The 20,449-nt window shown below is 46.0% G+C and overlaps 1 protein-coding gene across 8 annotated transcripts in view; it reads left to right on the top strand.

The window, feature by feature from the left end:
- Window positions 1-11,243, top strand: part of Sgms2 (sphingomyelin synthase 2) — a 172,459-nt gene extending 161,216 nt beyond the window's left edge. For 7 of the 8 annotated variants that reach the window (NM_001379583.1, NM_001379584.1, NM_001379585.1 and 4 more), the window contains 2 exons: window positions 5,123-5,289; window positions 6,918-11,243. In NM_001379583.1, coding sequence (NP_001366512.1) covers window positions 5,123-5,289; window positions 6,918-7,121 — 371 coding nt within the window. In that variant the 3' untranslated portion in view covers window positions 7,122-11,243. The remainder of the gene's footprint in view (window positions 1-5,122; window positions 5,290-6,917) is intronic. The other variant, XM_011240249.3, reaches the window with a different exon arrangement.
- The last annotated feature ends 9,206 nt before the right edge of the window (window positions 11,244-20,449 follow it).

The raw sequence follows: 20,449 nt of genomic DNA, 5'->3' as shown, positions 1-20,449 counted from the left end.
ACAGGGGAGAGAAGGATGCACACGCTGCATGCATGCGCTTTGCCATTCACTTCGTCACTCGTGGATACAAACGCGCTGAACGCATGCGCTTTGCCATTCACCTCATCACTTGTGGATGGAAACATCCTACACACATGCGCTTTGCCATTCACGTCGTCACTCGTGGCTGCAAACACCCTGCACGCATGCGCTTTGCCATTCACCTCGTCACGTGTGGCCTGAAGCCTAAAGGGTAAATAAAGTCTTGTGGTTTTTCTTCCTAGCATGTAGCATGCCCCCAAACATCTCCCTTCTTCCTTAGTACCTCTCAAGGCATGGAGTTCTTAATAATGGGACCAAGAACAGGTCAAAGCATGGTATGCACGCCTTTAATCCCAGAACTTGGGAGGGAGAGGCAGGGAGATCTTATGGGTTTAAGGTCAGCCTGGTCTATATCGTGAGTTCGAGGCTAGCCAGAGCTATGAAGTTTTTGGATGAAGTAGGGGAAAAAAGTGAAAGGATAAACGTGTTGTAAAAAGAGACCAGTGCATTCTAAAAACAAGGACAAGACCTCGACTCTCTTGTGTTCCACAATGCCCAGTAGTTCGTGTTTACCATATCCCTGTCCTATGTCACTCCAATGTGGTCATTTCCCAGCCTCCACTGCAGCATTAGGGCGTCTTGTGGAACATCTCCTCCTTACCCTATGTTTCCAGAAGCATCTCTCTGTTGTCTTTGTTTGGCATGGACGAAAGAACTTTGGACATTGTCTAACATACTTTTCTGTCATTGTAAGAAACCGCCATGTCCAGAGCAATTTATGAAAGACAGAGTTTAATTGGGGCGGTTACAGTTTCAGAGAGTGAGTACAATCCAGGACCACCATGGTTGGGAGCATGGCAGCGGGCAGGCGTGGCAACTGGAGCAGTAGCTGAGAGCTCACATGTTGAGACAACAACCACAAAGCACAGAGAAAGCTAACAAGGAAGGCATGGGCTCTGAAACCTCAAAGCCCAACCCCCGTGACACACCTCCTCCAACAAGGCCACACCCCCTAGTCCTTCCTAAATAGTATCAAGCATTCAAACACATGAGCCTATGAGGGCTGTTCTCATTCAGACCACAATAGGCACAGACCTGCATCCAAGGGGCCCCCCACATCTTGCTTTCCCCTCCTCTTTTGCTTTTTGTTAATCCAGACAGGTTCAACTCTATATCTAAAGGATTCTTATCAACTCTGCATTAAAAGCCCAGGGGGCTTCTACACCTATCCCTTTTGATCATGCACACTACAGTGTGTTGGGGCATGGGCCACTTCGTCTCTTCACAAGCCCCAGGGACTCCTCACTAAATGGAATGGCACAGTTCCAATATATAATAATTAGTTATGGCAGCATGTTCTTTATGGTTCTGGTTCTAACTTTTGCCCAAGGAAGTTCCATCCACAGAAAGTCCATCTTTTTTAGGCCAGTGGTACAGTCTTAATCTGTAGATCGCAGGAAGTATACAGAAGGGCATGCAGGTATTGCATGTCACAGTAAAGGCACTGTGTGCTGAAAACCACAAAGTAGTGAAGAGAAGACGTCCCAGGGACCATAGTGTCAATTTAGTCAATATCTAAAGAGCGAGTGAAATGACATTTAATTAGGGCTGGCTTACAGTTTCGGAGGTTTAGTTCATTATCATCATGGTGGGAAGCATGGCAGCATGCAGGCAGACTTGGTGCTGGAGTAGCCAAAAGTTCTACATCTTGATCCAAAGGCAATGAGAGGAGACTGTGTGCTACACCAGGTGTAGCTTGAGTATATATAAGCCTCAAAGCCCTCCTCCACAGTGACATACTTCCAACTAGGCCACACCTACACCCATAAGGCCACATCACATAATAGTGCCACTCCCAATGGGCCAAGGATTCAAACATACAAGTCTGTGGGAGCCATCCCTATTCAAACCTCCACAGTGAACTTCAAATTTGGCAAGAGACCCTGTCTCAAATTCAAACAATGAAGTGAAGAACAAGTGAGGAACACACTTGGCCTCTCCAGCCTACACATAAACACACATGAACATGTACACACATGCAACACACACACACACACAGAGAGAGAGAGAGAGAGAGAGAGAGAGAGAGAGAGAGAGAGAGAGATTAAGAGGTGTCAGCTCAAGTTGTTTGACCTCACAGAATTGTCTAAGAGTAGTCGACTTATTGATAATCAGGGCTTGGTTCTCACCATTCTTCCTTTCCCTTCAAAGAAGTAGAGAAACAAGTTGAAATCAAGTGTGTATACAATATGGAGAGACTTTCTTCCCATGGCATGATTTTTTTTTAAGTTGTATAAGTTTACATATGGCATGGGAAGAATTTTTTTTCCAATAATTGCTGATGCCAAATAAAATATCAGCTCTCTCCTACCTGACGTAAGTTCAGCCATATCCCTGGCCCTCGTTGGAAACAGGGAGCTGTGTGCTTGCCCCTGCCCTGTAGCCGCCAACTGAGTCATGCTTGGCTTGTTTCCCTGAGTAAGCCCTGGCTCCCATGGTCCCTAGATGGACTGTCTACATGCGATCACTCTCCTGCCTTCCGATCATTCTGAGCGCTTTCCTTGCTAATGCTCTTGTTGAAAGTGCATTTAAATTCAGTTGGAAGAGCATGCTGGAGCAGGACCATTTCATGGGTTAACATGAAAGGTTGAATTGCACCAATGTGCTGGCTAGAGCCTGGGTTCTTTAAAATCAGGCCTGCGGACGTCAGCCGTGGCTGTTGATACTGTATGTCTGGTCGTATCGTCAATGGATTTTCTTAGTGCTTGCTCGCTGACCTGAGCCCATTTCATGCCAACTCCGACTCTGCTGGAGATCTCAAGCAGACAAATGAGGCCCCTTTGTTGACATTTCTTTATTGATGTTATCCCTGCAGCTAGAATGAGCACACAAACAGGATTCCCATTGGCTGGGTTGATTTCAAAATAGCTTCTCCTAGCTAGGGGTGGGTAGTCTTAGCTCTGAGGAGTCTGAAGCAGGAGGATTGTTAGTTTAAGGCTAACCTGGGCTACCTAGTGAGACATTTTCTCAAAACAATAAATAGCAGCAAAAAAAAAAAAAAAAAAAAAAGATCTTATTCTTGGTGGGTGGAGAGAAGACGGTGGGTTGTGGTCTCAATGTAGCATCATATAAAAATCATTTTATTAGAAGAACACGTGAGGGGTTCCCAGAATTCCTTGAGGAATTTTCAATGCCAGCAGTAGTAACATAGCCATTGGCCACATCACTTCTGCTGGTCCACTTCAGCTCTGCTTCTGGCGACTCGTGATGCAGAATAGTTCTGATGTACCCAAGCAGCTTGGGCTGTTAATAAGTCCCCAAGAGCCTACATGTAGAAAAGTAGGTCAGATTGAAGCTTCAGGAGGGCTGGGGCCAGGGGGACTGAGAGTGTGTTTAACAAGATCTCCAGCATTGTCAGGGTTGCCTCCATTTTTAATGTTATAATCAATAGCCACTGGGCTGCACTGGGCCCCCTGAGCCCTCTCGTGGCTTGTAAATGCAAGGATTCTGTGAGTTATCTTGGAGAATGTAGGAGCCGGGTGATGTAATCTGAAATGAGAGAGTACAATATAGGGGGATGTTTCAACCTGGGACCCACACAACTGTTGAGGTTTGCTTTTTCGTTCTGTATTGCAATGCCAAATTCTATACCAGAAGGTCTAGACCTATGAGTGACTTCGCACATTTACAAGATTTGTTGTGGAAACCTTGTTCCTTGATTTAGAACTATTGGTTAAATAAAATTGGCCACAGGCAACTACTGGAGGGTGAGAGGGAGGTGGGTCTGGTGTGACCTGGTTGGAGGAGACAGAGGAGAGAAGGGGAGGATGGGTGAGAGAGAAGAGGAAGCAGCCATGAGGGGAGATGGACCATGAGCCCATGGCCAGGAAAAATAGCAAGTATCTGGGCACACTGCTGGGGAGGCAGCCAGGCCAGCCGTTAGAAGATTAGATTAGGGGTTACCCCCCAGTAATTGTCAAAGCCAAATAGAATAATTATAAGTCCGAGTCTCATTTATTTGTAAGCTAGCTGGGGATAAACTTAAATTGGTTGTACTACACAGAACTGGAAGTGTTTTGCCAAGAGCCATGTGGTGTGCACACAGTACCCCTTTAGGCTGTTGCCTGCAGTTTCGGGGAGTCAGCCTTCTTCCCTTTGCTCTCCAGCCATTCTTTTACAGTTGGGCATGTATGTCATTCTGAATGTAAACAAAGTCTAATAGGAAATTGATTTCAGTTTATTAGATCATTAATCTTCTATTGGGAGCCAGTAAAGCTTTAAAACAGAAAGGGAACAGCGCCAGGCGGCCAGGTAACCAGGGGTAGGCTGTCTCCGCCATGCCTGTCACGAACGCTTACGTGAGAACCACTTGGGGTTGTGACCATGTTATCCCCATGCATGCCACAGTTCTCTCCTACTTGGTCAGTGGCGTGAGTTGCTCAGTAGAGTAGCCTCAGCAAGGGGCTGCACTTCTGTACATGGAGGGCCAAGAGGCCAGAGCTTTTTCCACTGGAGAACTGCACCATGCTATCAGCGACGGTGATATAAAATTGCCCAGAATCAAATCTTGCTTGCCACAGTGACATTTCCCCCATCACAGATATGCACATGGAGAAATAAAAGCAAGCTTAAGACATCAAGCTATCCCTGCTTTCTAGCTCTGTCCCCCTTATTTTCATAGACCTTCTCTTCTGGCTCTGTTTCTCTTTCCAGGGGGCGCGGGGGGCATGTTTGTGCTAGTATGAGCCAATTCTAACCAACCTAATAATAATTCTATTCCTTTCCTTATTAAATGGATTGTTGAAGGTTGGGCAAGCCCTAGAATATCTCCTTGCCCATCAACCCCCTGAGGTTGACTATAATACTTGCTAACGTGATCCCCTCCGCCCTCTCTCTACCTGGTAAAAATGGAGGCAGTTCATGCTGGAGTAGTCTTAACTGAGACAATTGTAAGATGTAGCCAGTGGGAGAACATTTTCTTAGCGTGCATAAGACCTTGGATTCCATCCCCAGCCCCCTCAGTCTGTCCGTCCATCCGTCTGTCCGTCCATCCGTCTGTCCATCGTGCTGGAATCGTGCTGACTGTTATCTCTCTGTGCAGATTCACCTCGTCACTTCTGGTGGTATCACTTGGTCTGCTGGCTGCTGAGTGCGGCTGGGATCATCTGCATTCTCGTAGCGCATGAACACTATACCGTGGACGTCATCATTGCTTACTATATCACAACACGGCTGTTTTGGTGGTACCATTCCATGGCCAACGAAAAGGTGAGAGCGGCGAAGATCCTCGGGTGAGGGTTGTTCTTTGTGTGCCGGGTGGGACCCACTTCGATGGCCGTGTGTGTGTGTGTGTGTGTGTGTGTGTGTGTGTGTGTGTGTGTTAGATCGCTTCATGGGATGGACTGTTGTTGACACCCAGTTAAACTTACTGTCACTGCCGCTTATTTTAAAAGCCGCAGCAACAACAAAGAACTTCACAAACATACATGCTGTGTGAGGATTATGAACGCTGTAAAATTACACGCAGCATGCCTTGCCCGTTCAGCTGGTTTAAACGAGAATTGAAAGGCTATATACACTAACTGAAGACTTAGGAACCCTCTCTGTAGAAGCATTAGGGTGCAGCTTGGTAATAAATGTCCCTTGGCTCACTGCTGATATTTTGGGGTGATCAGATAGGTGCCCCTATCTTTTCTTCTCCTTTCTGTTCTAGGATGGCCCCCATTATTTACCCATTCATTCTTACAGTGCTTACTCAAGTGTCTCTCTCTCTCTCTTTCTCTCTCTCTCTCTCTCACGCACACACACATATACAGTCACACACACACACACACACACACACACACACACACACACACATATACACACACACACACACACACACACACACCTGCACATACACATACACTCATACACACACACACACACACACACACACCCTTACTGCCATCCTAGGAAGCTTCTGTTTTTCTTGTTCTCTCCCTTCGAGCACAAATTTGCCTCATCATCCGCACCACCACTCAAGGCTTTCCTAACCTTGGTAATACAGTTGGTCTGTGTACCATGACTGATTTATCTTAGAATAGATTTCCCGGTGGTGGTGGTGGTGGTGGTGGTGGTGGTGATGAGGGTGGTGGTGGTGGTGATGAGGGTGGTGGTGATGGTGGTGGTGGTGGTGGTGGTGATGGTGGTGGTGGTGGTGGTGGTGGTGGTGGTGATGAGGGTGGTGGTGATGAGGGTGGTGGTGATGGTGGTGGTGGTGGTGGTGGTGATGGTGGTGGTGGTGGTGGTGGTGGTGGTGGTGGTGGTGGTGGTGATGAGGGTGGTGGTGATGGTGGTGGTGGTGGTGGTGGTGGTGGTGGTGGTGATGAGGGTGGTGGTGATGAGGGTGGTGGTGATGGTGGTGATGGTGGTGGTGGTGGTGGGTGTTCACTGACAATTGTCCTTTCTGTGGATTCCTTTATTTCTCTCCGTGGCTCAGTGGTTCACTCTGTGGTACTCTGCTTCCATTTGCCTTCCTACACATCAATCTAGAGGCTTCCTGACATCTGAACTGATATCTCCGCCTTTCTCCTTGAACATGCTCAGTGTTCTTTCACTCCCCCTTGGACCTTATATCTGACAACAGCACACACATGCTGAAAACACTTCTGTTGAATGCCACGTCTATTCCTGAGCCGCCTCCTTAGGGAACTGCAAGCAGAGGTCTCATGAGTCATAGAGGGGGACCAAGGTCAAGGCAGAGCTGGGGGAAAGGCAGGACAGTAGTTACTGCCAGGGAATTTCGTCTCTGTTCACCTGCTAAGTGACCACTAAAAAATAAAAAGGCCATTTAGTTGAGAAATCTAAACCACGTTCATAAACAATGCCTTATCTCCTTTTGCCACCCTTTCCAGAACTTGAAGGTCTCTTCCCAGACGAACTTCTTGTCTCGGGCTTGGTGGTTCCCCATCTTCTACTTTTTTGAGAAGAATGTGCAAGGCTCAATTCCTTGCTGCTTTTCCTGGCCGCTGTCCTGGCCCCCTGGCTGCTTCAAGTCATCGTGCAGAAAGTATTCCCGGGTCCAGAAGATCGGGGAGGATAATGAGAAGTCTACCTGAGCTGCCAACCCGGCAGCCGCTCTCACACCAAAAGAGTCCGTGCTGCAACCGAAGGCACGTGCGGCTTTATATTTATTTTCAGAGAACTGACTGGTAAAATGAAGTGGACCAAATTTTATGCAAAAGATTGGAGCGATGAAGTATTACCTTTGGCTTTTTTTTATTCATCCCAAGAAACATATATTTTCCTGCAGCTCTTCGTTCATTGATGACAAAGCCCCCACACTGGAGTTCTGAAGAGGTGGCAAAGAACACGCCGAGCCTCTCCTCGCCTTCCTTCACTTCCACGTTCTTTCCAGATTGCTTTTTTTCTCCCTTCAAGGTCAGAAGAGTTTGCTAACGTTTTGAATAAAATGTCTGGATATATACAGCCACTGTGTAAATACAGTCAGTTGATGGCAGTGGGTTTTCACCACAGAGCTTAGTAAGGGGCAGCCTGCAGGTGGGGCAAGGTCATTAGGGTGATGTCTGGTGTCCCCTCCCCTCCCCCGCCACCCATTATGCATGACTTTTACTCTTTTTGGGGGAGGGGGGTTGGCTTTTGGTTTTTCAAGACAGGGTTTCTCTGTGTAGCCTTGGCTGTCCTGGAACTCACTCTGAAGACCACACCCGGCCTCTTTTTTTTTTTTTTTTTTAAACCTGGTAATTTTAGTTTTTAAAGAAAGAGTATTGCAAGGTCATGTGAAAGAGACACACCCATGGATATTTTTTCCCTGTGTGGGGATTTTTCCACTTTCAAGTGTCCGTGGCAGATAACCGGCAGGCTCCGGGCTTTTCCTGCTATACCCGTTAGATGCTGCCTGCCGGGAGCCCAAGGCTTGTTAACCGCACCAGCACAGGCTGAAACCAGTGTGAACAGATGCTCACACTGGAGAGCAAGCTTGTGCTCTCTGCTAGCTTGGGCCCTGCCGTGCCATGCCGTGATGCCGTTACTTATTGGACCCTAGAGAAACATTTGGGCACATTCCATGAAAACAGCTTCTTTTTATTTTAATATCGTGTGTCTCGGGAATGCAAGATGGATCCCAAAGGTTTTACTGTTTCCCTGCCTTTTAGCAAGACCCCCCCCCCCAGCGCTCCTTAGGGCGTGCACCACCGCTGAGCAACTCACTTCACCCTGTGCACATAACACGCGGTGCTGCCCTTGAACATGTCCCTGGCATCAGCTCTTAACCTCAGCCATGTAGGAATGAGGGACAACTGTTATCTCATGTGAAAAGATGGGTCTCTAAGATCTGGTGGGTTTAAGAACATCGGACTCAGTTAGAAGGTTACTCAGTGCTGGGATATCATAGTCCTTGCCTTTGGTTGAGATCTACTGAAAGATTAGTTTGTGGAACTTGTAGAAAAACTTCTAAGGATTCACAGCATGGGAGCAGCCAGTGGAAGGGGTGGTTACATTCTCATGGGTATGGCATAGAGAACATCCCTGGGTTCGTCCCTGTAAGCTAGTCGGCCTTGATTGTTTAAAATTAAACTTTAAATTGCTTGGGAGAAAAAAAAAAGCACAATACAGATGTGTTCAGAAGGGCCATTGTCTTCTGGTGCTATAATTCTGTGTGTGTGTTTCAGAGGGTCTCGTTTTCTGTGTTACTGGGTGGGTAAAGGATAGGATGCTAAACCCAAAGACACGAGCATAAAAATCTAAGTCTGACTATCCTCACAAGAGCAGAGACCCTAAGTGTCTTTGGCAGACTTTGAAATGCAGGGACTTTTTTTTTTCAAGTATTTTTATCGAGTAAGCCAATAATAAATTCATACCCAGTTTACCTTGTACTAGACAATTCGGTACAACTCCTCACGTGTTCATTTCCTCAGCTCTGTGGAAAGCTCTGCTCCGAACACTAGTTTACCTTCAGGGTCTGATTATGAGAGAATCATTTGGCGCTGAAGCCTGGCCTTTGCTCTGCGAGTCTCTCACTGAAACAAAACACTGAAACAAAACACCTGAAAAGCCTTATCCAGCCTGGCTAGGATTCTCCATGATTCTTCAACCGAGGAAAATGCTTAGACATTGTTACATTTCATGTTGATTGTTGGGAACCCTTCAAACAGAAAACTTTGCATTTAGTCAGGTAAACCAGGCTGTTGGAAACAATACCATCACTTTCTTAAGGTTTGAAAATACCCATGAGCCCTGTGTGGACCCTGCTGTTCCCTGTTCTTGTAGTAGCTGTGATTCCTAATAGGTACCGATGGGGATGCAAGATGACAACTCATTGCAGTGCAGGAAAGTAAGACTTCCTTTAAGATGGTCTCATCTCACTGTGTAGCCCAGATTGGCCTCCAACCTTCAGCCCTCCTGTATCAGCCCCCTGGGTGCTGGGATTGCAGGTGTGTTTCCATGCCTACCCAGGCACAGCAGGACATGGTACCAGCACCTTTTCTTTGCCCATTAAGATGCAGATTTTACCCATTAAGTGTGGGTAAGGCGCAAGCGGGCGCCTGTGCTCCTGTTGGAAGGTTTTCCCCATAATATAGAGCTTCTGGAAAACGTCCACAAATATAGAACACACATGTTTTTCCTGAACCTTCCCAATGGGACTGGAGTTCTCTGAGACTCCGGGTTTGAGCTCCTCCACTAGATCGGGAAAAGGAGGTATCCTTCCCCCAGTGACCCCTGAGCTAATTTTGACTGTCTTTTGGGTTGCTGTCATCACAGGAAGCAGCTTTTTGCTGGGGACACAAGGTTGGCTGAGAGTCAGCTCTTGCAATCCCTGGGCAGGTTTGTGGCCATCCATCCCTTGCTGTGTTGCCAGCGCCCCCTTGTGGTGATATGTCATGTCTGAAATCCAAATGCCACTTTAAAAATATATTTTCAAGGTTTCTCTAAAGTTTATCTGTTGGGCCTTTTGTTGTTGCTGTTTTCAGGGTTTTTTGCCAAAAGTTGAAATTCCCATGGGAAAGGAGCTATTTTAAAGACATTCTTATCCTTCCCAAAGGGAAAGTTCTCAGAATTTGAGTCAAAGAAAGTTGAAGGTCACATTTACCTCTTATGTCACAATCATTCGTGTCTGGCCCATAGCTACAGACTTTGTTTACTTCAAAACCCAAAGTCAGCTGTCTCATTTTTATTTATGTGCCAGAACTCATCATTTCACTTGTAATTGAAAGGTCTTACCTTGTTCCATAAAATATTTTAAACTCTTTGTTAAATGTTTTGATTTTATACTATAAAACTGATTTAAAAATTAAGCCAGTCTTAACACACTCACCCTGTCTGTAGTGTAAGGAAGTGTGAGAAGGAAGTTCTTTTTTATTGTTTGTTTGTTTGTTTGTTTGTTTGTTTGAGACAGGGTTTCTTTGTGTAGCCCTGGCTGTCCTGGAACTCACGCAGTAGACCAGGCTGGCCTTGAACTCAGAAATCCGCCTGCCTCTGCCTCTGCCTCTGCCTCCTGAATGCTAGGATTAAAGGCATATGCCACCACCGCCTGACGAGAAGGAATTTCTTAATAAATGAGTTTACATGTCTAAATCAAGTGTAAGTTATATGCGTTGTGTTGGAACCTTTTCTACGTTTATGTATAAAGATTTCTTATATTATTATTTTTAATGCCATTGCGTTGCAATAATTTAGCTCCTGACTCATTTGACAAAAATACATCTTTTATGAAGAAGTACTCTTGACTTTGATATCTGTACACTGAAAATCATGTCAGAAGTACCCAAAGATAAGTTTTTATACAGATAGACGCTTCGTAAGCGCTGGCTTGTTACCCACTAACTAACTGTACTGTGTTCTCAATGAATCATGAAAGACAAGAGTGGGTCACTGTAGAATTATTTTAAACTGTCCTTTAAAAGAGAAGAAACTATAAGCTAATCTAGTTGCCAAGTAGGAATTCCTTATTTAATTTACCTCCTATGCAATGATTAATGCTGCGAAATGTATGGTTAATAAGTTACAGTATATTCACAGAAGAAATATCTTTCCAAGGTGTAAGAAGCAGCCAGTTGCATTCTTTTGGAAATTTACTATACTGTTTCAATGTGTTAAGTGCCTTGTTGTAAAGTAAAATTTTAAGTCTCGAGTTCATTATTTTCCTGACCTATATTTTTCATTATGATTATCTACTGTGTGCTGTTGTAATCATTTTATTAAATGCTTACATTTTAATCAAATATATGAATTTCGGCCTTTCCTTCTATCCACTACCTATCTTGTACATTTTTAAAAATTACTATTTTGTGCGTGCATGCATGTGTGTGTGTGTGCGTGTGTGTATGTGTGTGTGCGTGTAGAAATCAGAGGACAACTTTGTGGAGTCACTTCTGGCCTTCCACCTCTCTGTGGACTCTTAGGACCAATCTCAGGCCCCCAAGCTTGCACAGATGGCTCCCTTACCCACTGAGCATCTCATGGCATCTTAATCACTTATCTGTCACACGGGATTTAAGTTGAAGTCTTGTTTTCATTGTCGGTTTAAGGGGAACTTTCCTTTGTTTGGAAATATACTTTCCATGCTTGTGGAAACATTCTGGGAGGGTTGTGGGAATCTTGTGGGCATATTTTTGGGTTCTTTTACCTACTTACTCTTCTCCGCCCCAATCCCTTCCAACCCCCCAACACTAGGTAGGAGATAAAGAAGGGAGAAGGGGCATAGACCTTTTTAGACTACTTCCTGCTGATTGGGGGTGTCAAGTTCCTTCTGGCGAGTTGAATCTTTGTCATCAGAATATCTCCAATCAGCAGAGGGAGCAGGGGAGGAGCAGGAGGAGGAGCAGGGGGAGGAGCAGCAGAGGGAGCAGGGGGAGCAGCAGAGGGAGCAGGGGGAGCAGCAGAGGGAGCAGGGGAGGAGCAGGAGGAGCAGCAGAGGGAGCAGGGGGGGAGGAGCAGGAGGAGCAGGAGGAGGAGGAGCAGGAGGAGGAGCAGGAGGAGCAGGAGGAGCAGGGGGAGGAGGAGCAGGAGCAGGAGGAGCAGGGGGAGCAGGAGGAACAGGGGGAGCAGAAGGAGGAGCAGGAGGAGGAGGAGCAGGAGCAGGAGCAGGAGGAGGAGCAGGAGGAGGAGCAGGAGGAGGAGCAGGAGGAGCAGGAGCAGGAGGAGCAGGAGAAGGAGGAGGAGGAGGAGGAGCAGGAGGAGGAGCAGGAGGAGGAGCAGGAGCAGGACCAGGAGCAGGACCAGGAGCAGGAGGAGGAGCAGGAGGAGGAGGAGGAGCAGGAGCAGGAGCAGGAGGAGGAGCAGGAGCAGGAGCAGGAGGAGGAGCAGGAGCAGAAGCAGGAGGAGGAGCAGGAGGAGGAGGAGCAGGAGGAGGAGCAGAGAGGAGCAGGAGGAGGAGCAGGAGGAGGAGGAGGAGGAGCAGGAGGAGGAGCAGGAGGAGGACCAGGAGGAGGAGGAGCAGGAGGAGGAGCAGAGAGGAGCAGGAGGAGGAGCAGGAGGAGGAGGAGGAGGAGCAGGAGGAGGAGCAGAGAGGAGCAGGAGCAGGAGGAGGAGCAGGAGGAGGAGCAGGAGCAGGAGCAGGAGGAGGAGCAGGAGCAGGAGGAGGAGCAGGAGGAGGAGGAGCAGGAGGAGGAGGAGGAGGAGCAGGAGGAGGAGGAGGAGGAGGAGGAGCAGGAGCCGGAGCAGGAGGAGCAGGAGGAGGAGCAGGAGGAGGAGGAGCAGGAGGAGGAGCAGAGAGGAGCAGGGGAGCAGGAGCCACCACAGGCCCTTTCAGGCTCTAGAATTTGTACCCTCTCAAGAGTTCCCAGAATTCCAAGCATATAGTTTTATCTGCAGCTGGCAAAAATCATGTCTCTCCTAGAGCAGGCGACAAATCATAGTTAACAGCTGTGGACAATCTTAAGCAGCCCCATGTGCCACACCTGGGATTAAAACCAAAAAACCAAACCAACAACAGCAACAAAAATATTCACATAACATAACTGGAAACCAAAATTCTCACTCCAGAATATGACTTGTTGACCTGAATTTACTTAAACTGGAATGCCTGGTTGGCAATTAAAATTAATTTTTGTTCCTGTTCAGCAGAGTATGTACTTGGTTACTGACCTACAAAAGCCTAAAGCTGTATCTGCTAATCACGTGATGTCGGCAGCCTTTCAAAATAGGTGTCAGGGTTCCTTCCCACCCAGAAGATATGTTCTTCAGTTTTTAGAGGACATATTAAAAGATGTGGTGACTGGAGAGATGGCTCGGCAGTTAAGAGCACCAGCTTCTCTTCCACAGGACACAGGTTCAATTCCCAGCACCTACATGATAGATCACATAGGTTTTGTCACATAGGTTTTGTCTTAGCTGAGACAACTCCAACTCCTCCCACCCCTCTCCTCCCTTCCCCCCCCCCATAACTCCAGGTCCAAGAGATCTGACACCCTAACACAGATAAACATGCAAGAAGAACACCAATACACATAAAATTTTAAAAGTCCCTTTTAAAAAAAGTACAAAGGATTACTTTCTTCAAACATCATTTTCAAAATAAGGATAAACTTCGATTAAAGGAACTGTAAGTAAACTAAAATTTATTATTTTCCTACCAATAAATTTTAAGGTTAAAAAATTAGAACATTTATGGATAAAAAAATCAGTTATACAATCCAAGTTTATGATTATTGCTCTTGACAGAAACAAGCTCACTAATCCCTCAATACAGGAGGTTCTTTCCTGGCCCCCAAGTTCTGCAGGAAATGTCACAGCAGGATCCTCTGTGTAATGACCTCAAGTGGACCCCTAGCCATGTCCAAGGCAGGCTTCAGAAGGCTTCATTTGGACTCCCTGATGAAGTTGAAATGACTACATAAAAGCAGCCCAATGGGGTGGGCGGAGCTAGGTAAGACAAAGGGCTCAGAGATGGGGTTGCTGGGTGTGGTGCAGCCTTTATCCCTGTGCCTTCTGAAAGTGACAGAACAAAGGTCCACAGAGAGCCTGTGTCCTATCTGCCAGGGTGGCAGGGAAGCTCATCCCAGTGATGGCGTCCTTTCCAGATCACAGGCCAACTGCTGTGGCAGTCTCAGCCTCAGCCTCACCCTGTGCTTGTCTACAATGTGTGAATGGTCCATTGAACTAAGCGCAGTCCAGAGCTTCCACCAACAGGCTGATTGGTCCTCTTGTTTTCTTGGTAGGAAGCTCACAGGGCTTCCTGTGAAAGCATCAAGTTCTCCCCGTGCTTTAAGAAGTGCTTGAGGGAAGGAGTGGCCTGTTCTGGGGCCCCTGCTCACTCCCTAAACTGCCTCCATTGCAGAGCCAAGGGGACGCTTCACATGCCCGAACCGTGTGCAAGGCTCCTGAGCAATAACGAACATAAAACGAAAATGAGAGTGGTCGTAGAAAAGTTGATTGCCACCCATGCTGGGTGAGAGGCTTGTGTTTCAGTTACTGATTTTAGAGTCATAGTGTGCCTGCGAGTCCCAGCACGAGGACTAGACAGCGACCGTGGATCAAAGTCTCCACTAGTGTCACTGGCAGAGTTTTACAACCTATCCCCACCACACTGGGGGGTGGAACAGTGTCGCCTCCGTGCCTGTTTTAACAGTGGGCTCAGCTCTGAGATTATAGGGTGTTCTGTTCAGAGATCGCTGTGGTCACGGGCTTACAAAGAGCCTTCATTCACTCCAGATAATGAAGCCATTCTGTCTAGAGGTGATGGAGCGCTGTGATGATATTCAACCTGACATTTTTATCTCCTGAGAGATAGGAAGACAGCAAACCAAGCTTTGTTCACCAGGTACCTGAGTGTCAGCGTGTGTGTGTCACCAGAGCTGCTGATAGATGCAGTCCTGCTGTTGAGATGCAGTGCCAACTTACCAATAACCTCTGTTGAATGACATGTTCCCCATCGTGGGCATTTGAACCCACGGCCCCCAGTTGGTGGTGTGATTGGAGAGGCTCAGGAGGTGTGGCCTTATTGGAGCTGAGGCATGGCGCATGGGGTGGGCTTCCAGAGTTAAAAACATACATTTCTAGTTCACTCTCTGCTTCATGCTTGCAGTTCAAGATGAGCCCTCAGCTTTCTGCCCCTGCTTCCATGCCTGCGGCTTGCTCCCATGTTTCCCCATGACATACTCTTACCCCTCTGGAACTGTCAATCAAATCCTTTCTTCTCTAAGTTGCCTTGGTCATGGTATTGTAACATGGCAACAGAAAAAGAACTAACGCAGCTGCCGACTCATATATTGAAAAGTTCAGATCACTCACCAGCATTACGGTCCAGGAAACACGAAGGTAATTATTTCTATGGGCAGTTAGGCCTAGATTTTGTTTCATCCAAATGCATCCTACCATGGGCCCTCAGTATCCCTCTTAGTCTGTATTTGTTGGGCATGACAGGGATGCAAGTTCAGAGTTACTCAGTGGAGATGCAGGCAATACCTATGTAACATCCACCTTGACTTCCTCAGTGTCCCTCACTGTGAACCTTGGAGGACTAGGGAGTCCAAAGTGACAAGCTCACATGGGCTGCTACCGTGTCCATGTACTATGAATAAAGCCCTTTGTCTCAGACCCAGGAGTCCATCCTGACTTGTTCAGTTTTTAAGCAGTCTCAGATACTTCACCAACATGACAGCTGACTTCTAATAAAACACATAAAAATATCAGAAACATAAAACTGGATTACTACCTGGGAAGAGTAATGGATTACACACCAGTGCATACACCTATAAAAAAATGAACATTTGATTCAAATGTAACATTAGTGAGGTGTAGCATTTTATATATAGTTTTTAGTTTTCCCAAAACTGTGACACAAGAAAGTCAAGAAAGGGGTGTGATGGTTTGTAAACGCTCAGCCCAGGGAATGGCAAGATTAGAAGGTGTGGCCTTGGTGGAGTAAGTGTGTCACCGTGGGTGTGGGCTTAAGACCCTCATCCTAGCTGGCTGGAAGTGAGTATTCTGCTAGCAGCCTTCAGATGAAGACGTAGAACTCTCAACTCCTCCCGCACCATGCCTACCTGGATGCTGCCTTGATGATAATGGACTGAACCTCTGCACTTGTAAGACAGCCCCAATTAAATGTTGTCCTTATAAGAATAGCCTTGGTCATGGTGTCTATTCACAACAGTAAAACCCTAAGACAAGGGGGTAACTAAACTTCATGAGATTAGGGTCCAAGAATCTCTGAAGAGTGATACCCTAGACTCAACTATTCGTATGCAAAAGCTATGAAAATCATTTCCTACATGCAGGGGTCTCCCCACTTGGGAATGGAGACCTCTGGTGGGCTCAGAGGCCCAGCTTTTATTGTCAGCAGAATTCCAGCGGCAGGTGTGTGCCCTGTTACCTTGACTGGTCTTGACTCTGTCTCTCGAGGTCTGACTGATTCTATACCTGGTTAGGCTCTGGAGACCTCCCCGCAGGTTGCTTACTCATTCTAGCTACCTATTCTTACTGCAGGCCAGATGACAAGGTGTCCTTGGATTGGCTGCCCATGGCTGTGGTTGGCTGACAACAAGTTCCTGGATCCAGATTCTCGTTTCTGGGAAACAGAGACTTCGGGCTAGTCTCCCAAACTGCCCGTTTGCTGCCTGTCATGGAGTCAGCCTGGCCCTGGCTAAGTCAGTCCAAGTTCATAGACGTTGCAGCTGGACCTTGGCTGTGTTTCCCCTGACTAAACCTGGCTACTTTGAGGACCCTGGCTCCTTGTGCAAAATGGACTTAAACTCAAGAGGCTCCCCAAGCATTTGCGCTCACAGGCTGTTAAGAGTAAAGCAGCTGTCAATCACGACGTCATAAATTCAAACTTCACATTTCCAAAGGCCCCTCTTCCTGCCATTTCCACAGTTTTGAATGCCAACCTGATACATGGGTTGTTATCATGTTTTTTTTTTTCAGAAACTTCTAGAAAAGTGAGAAATTCCTAGGGTAGATTTTTTTCCCTAATAAATGAGAACTGTTCATTTTAATAATGTAACCAGGACCTCACCCTAACCCTGTTACATTCAGCTGTGGATGAGTTGTCATTTTTACCCTACTCTCTAGCACTTGAAGCTGTCTGGTGTCACACTAGAAGCCAAGTCACTGTGTCTCACTGCCAGTCAGTGAGCAGACCTGAAAGTCCTGCTTAAGCTTACTGAGACAAACACTAGAGACGTTGGCCATTCTCCACTTGTCTTAAGGTTAAATTACATCACAGATACATAAGCTTAAAGATAGAAATGGGCATTAAGGGTCATACTACACCACCACAGCTGTCCTATAAATGAGGCAGTGAGAAGCCTGTTGCTGGAGCTATTTAAAACACCATTGCCAGGGCAGGAGAGATGGTTCATGAGTTAAGAGCACCGGCTGCTCTTCCAGAGATCCTGAGTTCAATTCCCAGCAACCACATGGTGACTCACAACTATCAATAATGGATCTGATGCCCTCCTCTGTCAAGCAGGTGTACATGCGGACAGAGCATGCATTCCATAAAATATATAAACAAATAAAAAAGTAAAATACACACATGCGCGCACACCCACACCCACACCTGCCCAGGCTGGAAGCCCTGTTCAGGATCACGTGTTTACCAACGTGTGCTTCCGTCCCCCACGCTTCACCTCAAGACTGCCTTGAGGTGAAAAGATAAATGTTTGCTGGGCATGTCAGGGATGCAGGGCCAAAGTTCAGAGTTACTCAACGGAGATGCAATTAATGACTTAACCAGTGGAGACAGGTTGAGATCGATGGGGAAACTGATAATGTGTTTACAGAGGTGATAAGGAAACCTGTGGAAAGCAAAGAAAACAAGTGAAGTTTCCCTTTGGGGGCCTGCAAGATGGGGCATCAGGAGAGATGATTACAGCCAAGTCTGCCGAGTTTGAGCCCTGGGACCCACAGGTGTAGAATACTGACGTCCCCCTGATGCGTCTCTGACTTCCACACGTGTGCTGTAGCATGAACAAATAAGCACACATATCAACTGTCATGCAAGCACACACATCAACTGTCATGCAAGCACACATATCAACTGTCATGCAAGCACACACATCAACTGTCATGCAAGCACACACATCAACCATCAAATCGATAGCCTCTGACAATCAACTAGAAAACCACAAAACTGGCTAAATGTCCATTTTCAAATTACAGTGTCCGGGGTGGGGGTGGGGTCACCATAACATAAGGAACTCTAGTAAAGGGTCACAGCATTAGGAAGGTTGAGAACCACTGCCTTAGACTCTCCTGCCGAATATAAAAATTAACTGAAAAATGTATCAAAGACTTTAAGAGCTGAAATCATGAGACTCATAGAAAGAGCACAGGGCTTTGCATTGATTACTGACTTCACAGGTATGATGCCAAGAAGCAAGCAATAAAAGGAAAAAAAATTGAACTGTATTGAAATTAGAATTTTGTGTCTCCAAAAGATGCTAATATATCCTGCTCAGAATGGGAGAAAATGTATAACATGTCTGATAAGAGATTAATACTCAGAATAATGAAAGTGCCCCAAGTCAACACCAATAAAATAACCCAATTCAAAGCTGGAGAAAGAACCTGAATAGCTACTACAAAAGAGTCGTAAATGGCCAAAACGTACACAAAAGACAATGAGCATCAACGGCCATCAGGAAAATGTCCATAGTGAAGATGGAGTTGTAGCTAGGTGAGGGGTACAGCAGTCGCCTGGTAGGTATGCACAGAGGGCAGGATTAGCTGAAAAGAGTTTCAGCAGGAAGATGATTATCGGGGTCAGATAAACGTTGAAATTCTGCTAACCAATGGCTAGAATGTGTGTGTGTGTGTGTGTGTGTGTGTGTATCCATGAGTGAGCAAATAATAGCTTGGAGGCCAGGTGCTGCCTCTTTCTGGTCCTCCCTCTTTCTATATTTTACTGGAATCTAACCATGGTCATTCACCTGTGTATGGCTGATGGCTGCTTTCCTACTCTATGTACAGAAATACATACATTCTAACAGCCTAAATGGCCCCCACAGTCTGGCACATTTTCTATTTGGGCATTTACAAGGAAAGGCTACTGACTCCTGAACTATGTATATTAGTTAAAAATGGCTTATGGGAGAACAGCATGAAACATGTCAAACTGTGGGTGTCATAGCCAAGATATCAAGCATCATGGCCAATTGGGAAACAGACCCTGAGAGGCAGGAAGGAAAGTCTGTTCATTGTAACTTAAGTTAGCAAACTTCTGGAGTCTGATCCCAAGCTGTTTGTTTTTAACATATGTAAGCATCAAGTTATCTTAGAAAGGGGTTTCTAAATCAAAGCTCTTTTGCAAAGTATGTGTCTTTCGCAAAGTACCTGTGATTTCTTCTACAAAAGTAGGTTCTATTGATGGAGAAACACTGCTCAGGTCAATGGTCTGGGGAGGAAGGGTTTGTATGGAGTAAAATAATCAAGCTCTTTTGCAAAGTGCATAGGTCATCTTTCATAAGGATGGGTGATTTCGGGTGAGGCCTGGCTCTAAGATAATCAAAGATAACTGGGCTATTAAACAGCATCTGTTCCCAGCCTGCTGGGTGGAAGACAGGTGTAAATCCCTTCCTCAGAAGGGCAAGGCATGTGAGTTGAATTCTAGTACAATCTGTGAGCACGTGGAGTGCACGTCTTCTACCTCAAATGTTTCAACCATGTATCAACAAATATACTAATATTGTAAATAGAAATACTTTCAATGACAATATATAACAAACGTAATAAAAATTGCCTCCTACTAGTAAGAGGTGAAAAATATTTCCCACTTTACAGTGTCCCATATTTTCCATTTTTCTACAAAATCTATTTTTTAAAATCCTTTAAAATTTTTTTTTGTTTTTGATGTCCTTGATCCTTATTGACAGAAGTGAGCTTCATTCTAGGGCTCAGGACACAGGACAGTTACTTGAACTGAGCTTCTGAACGGCAAAGGACACTGTCAATAGGACATAAGGGCAACCAACAGATTGGGAAAAGATCTTTACCAATCCTACATCTGATAGAGGGCTAATACCCAATATATACAAAGAACTCAAGAGGTTAGACTCCAGAGAACCAAATAACCCTATTTAAAAAATTCTTTGTTCAGAGCTAAACAAAGAAGTTTCAACTGAGGAATATCGAATGGCTGAGAAGCACCTATAGAAATGTTCAACATCCTTAATCATCAGGGGATTGCAAATCAAAACAACCCTGAGATTCCACCTCACACCAGTCAGAATGGCTAAGATCAAAAATTCAGGTGAAAGCAGATGCCGGCAAGGATGTGGGGAAAGAGGAACACTCTTCCGTTGCTGGTGGGATTGCAAGCTTGTACAACCACTCTGGAAATCAGTCTGGCGGTTCCTCAGGAAATTGGACATAGTACTGAAGAATTAAAAAAAAAAAATACTGACTGAGAACATGGGCCCCGGCCCCCGGCCAGATGGTCTAATTCCCCGGAACTTTTGGGAAAAACAACCACAAAAATGTTTCA

This window comes from Mus musculus, chromosome 3, assembly GCF_000001635.26.
Source record: "Mus musculus strain C57BL/6J chromosome 3, GRCm38.p6 C57BL/6J".
NCBI classification, from domain to species: domain Eukaryota; kingdom Metazoa; phylum Chordata; class Mammalia; order Rodentia; family Muridae; genus Mus; species Mus musculus.
This window is presented reverse-complemented; position numbering and strand designations above follow the sequence as displayed.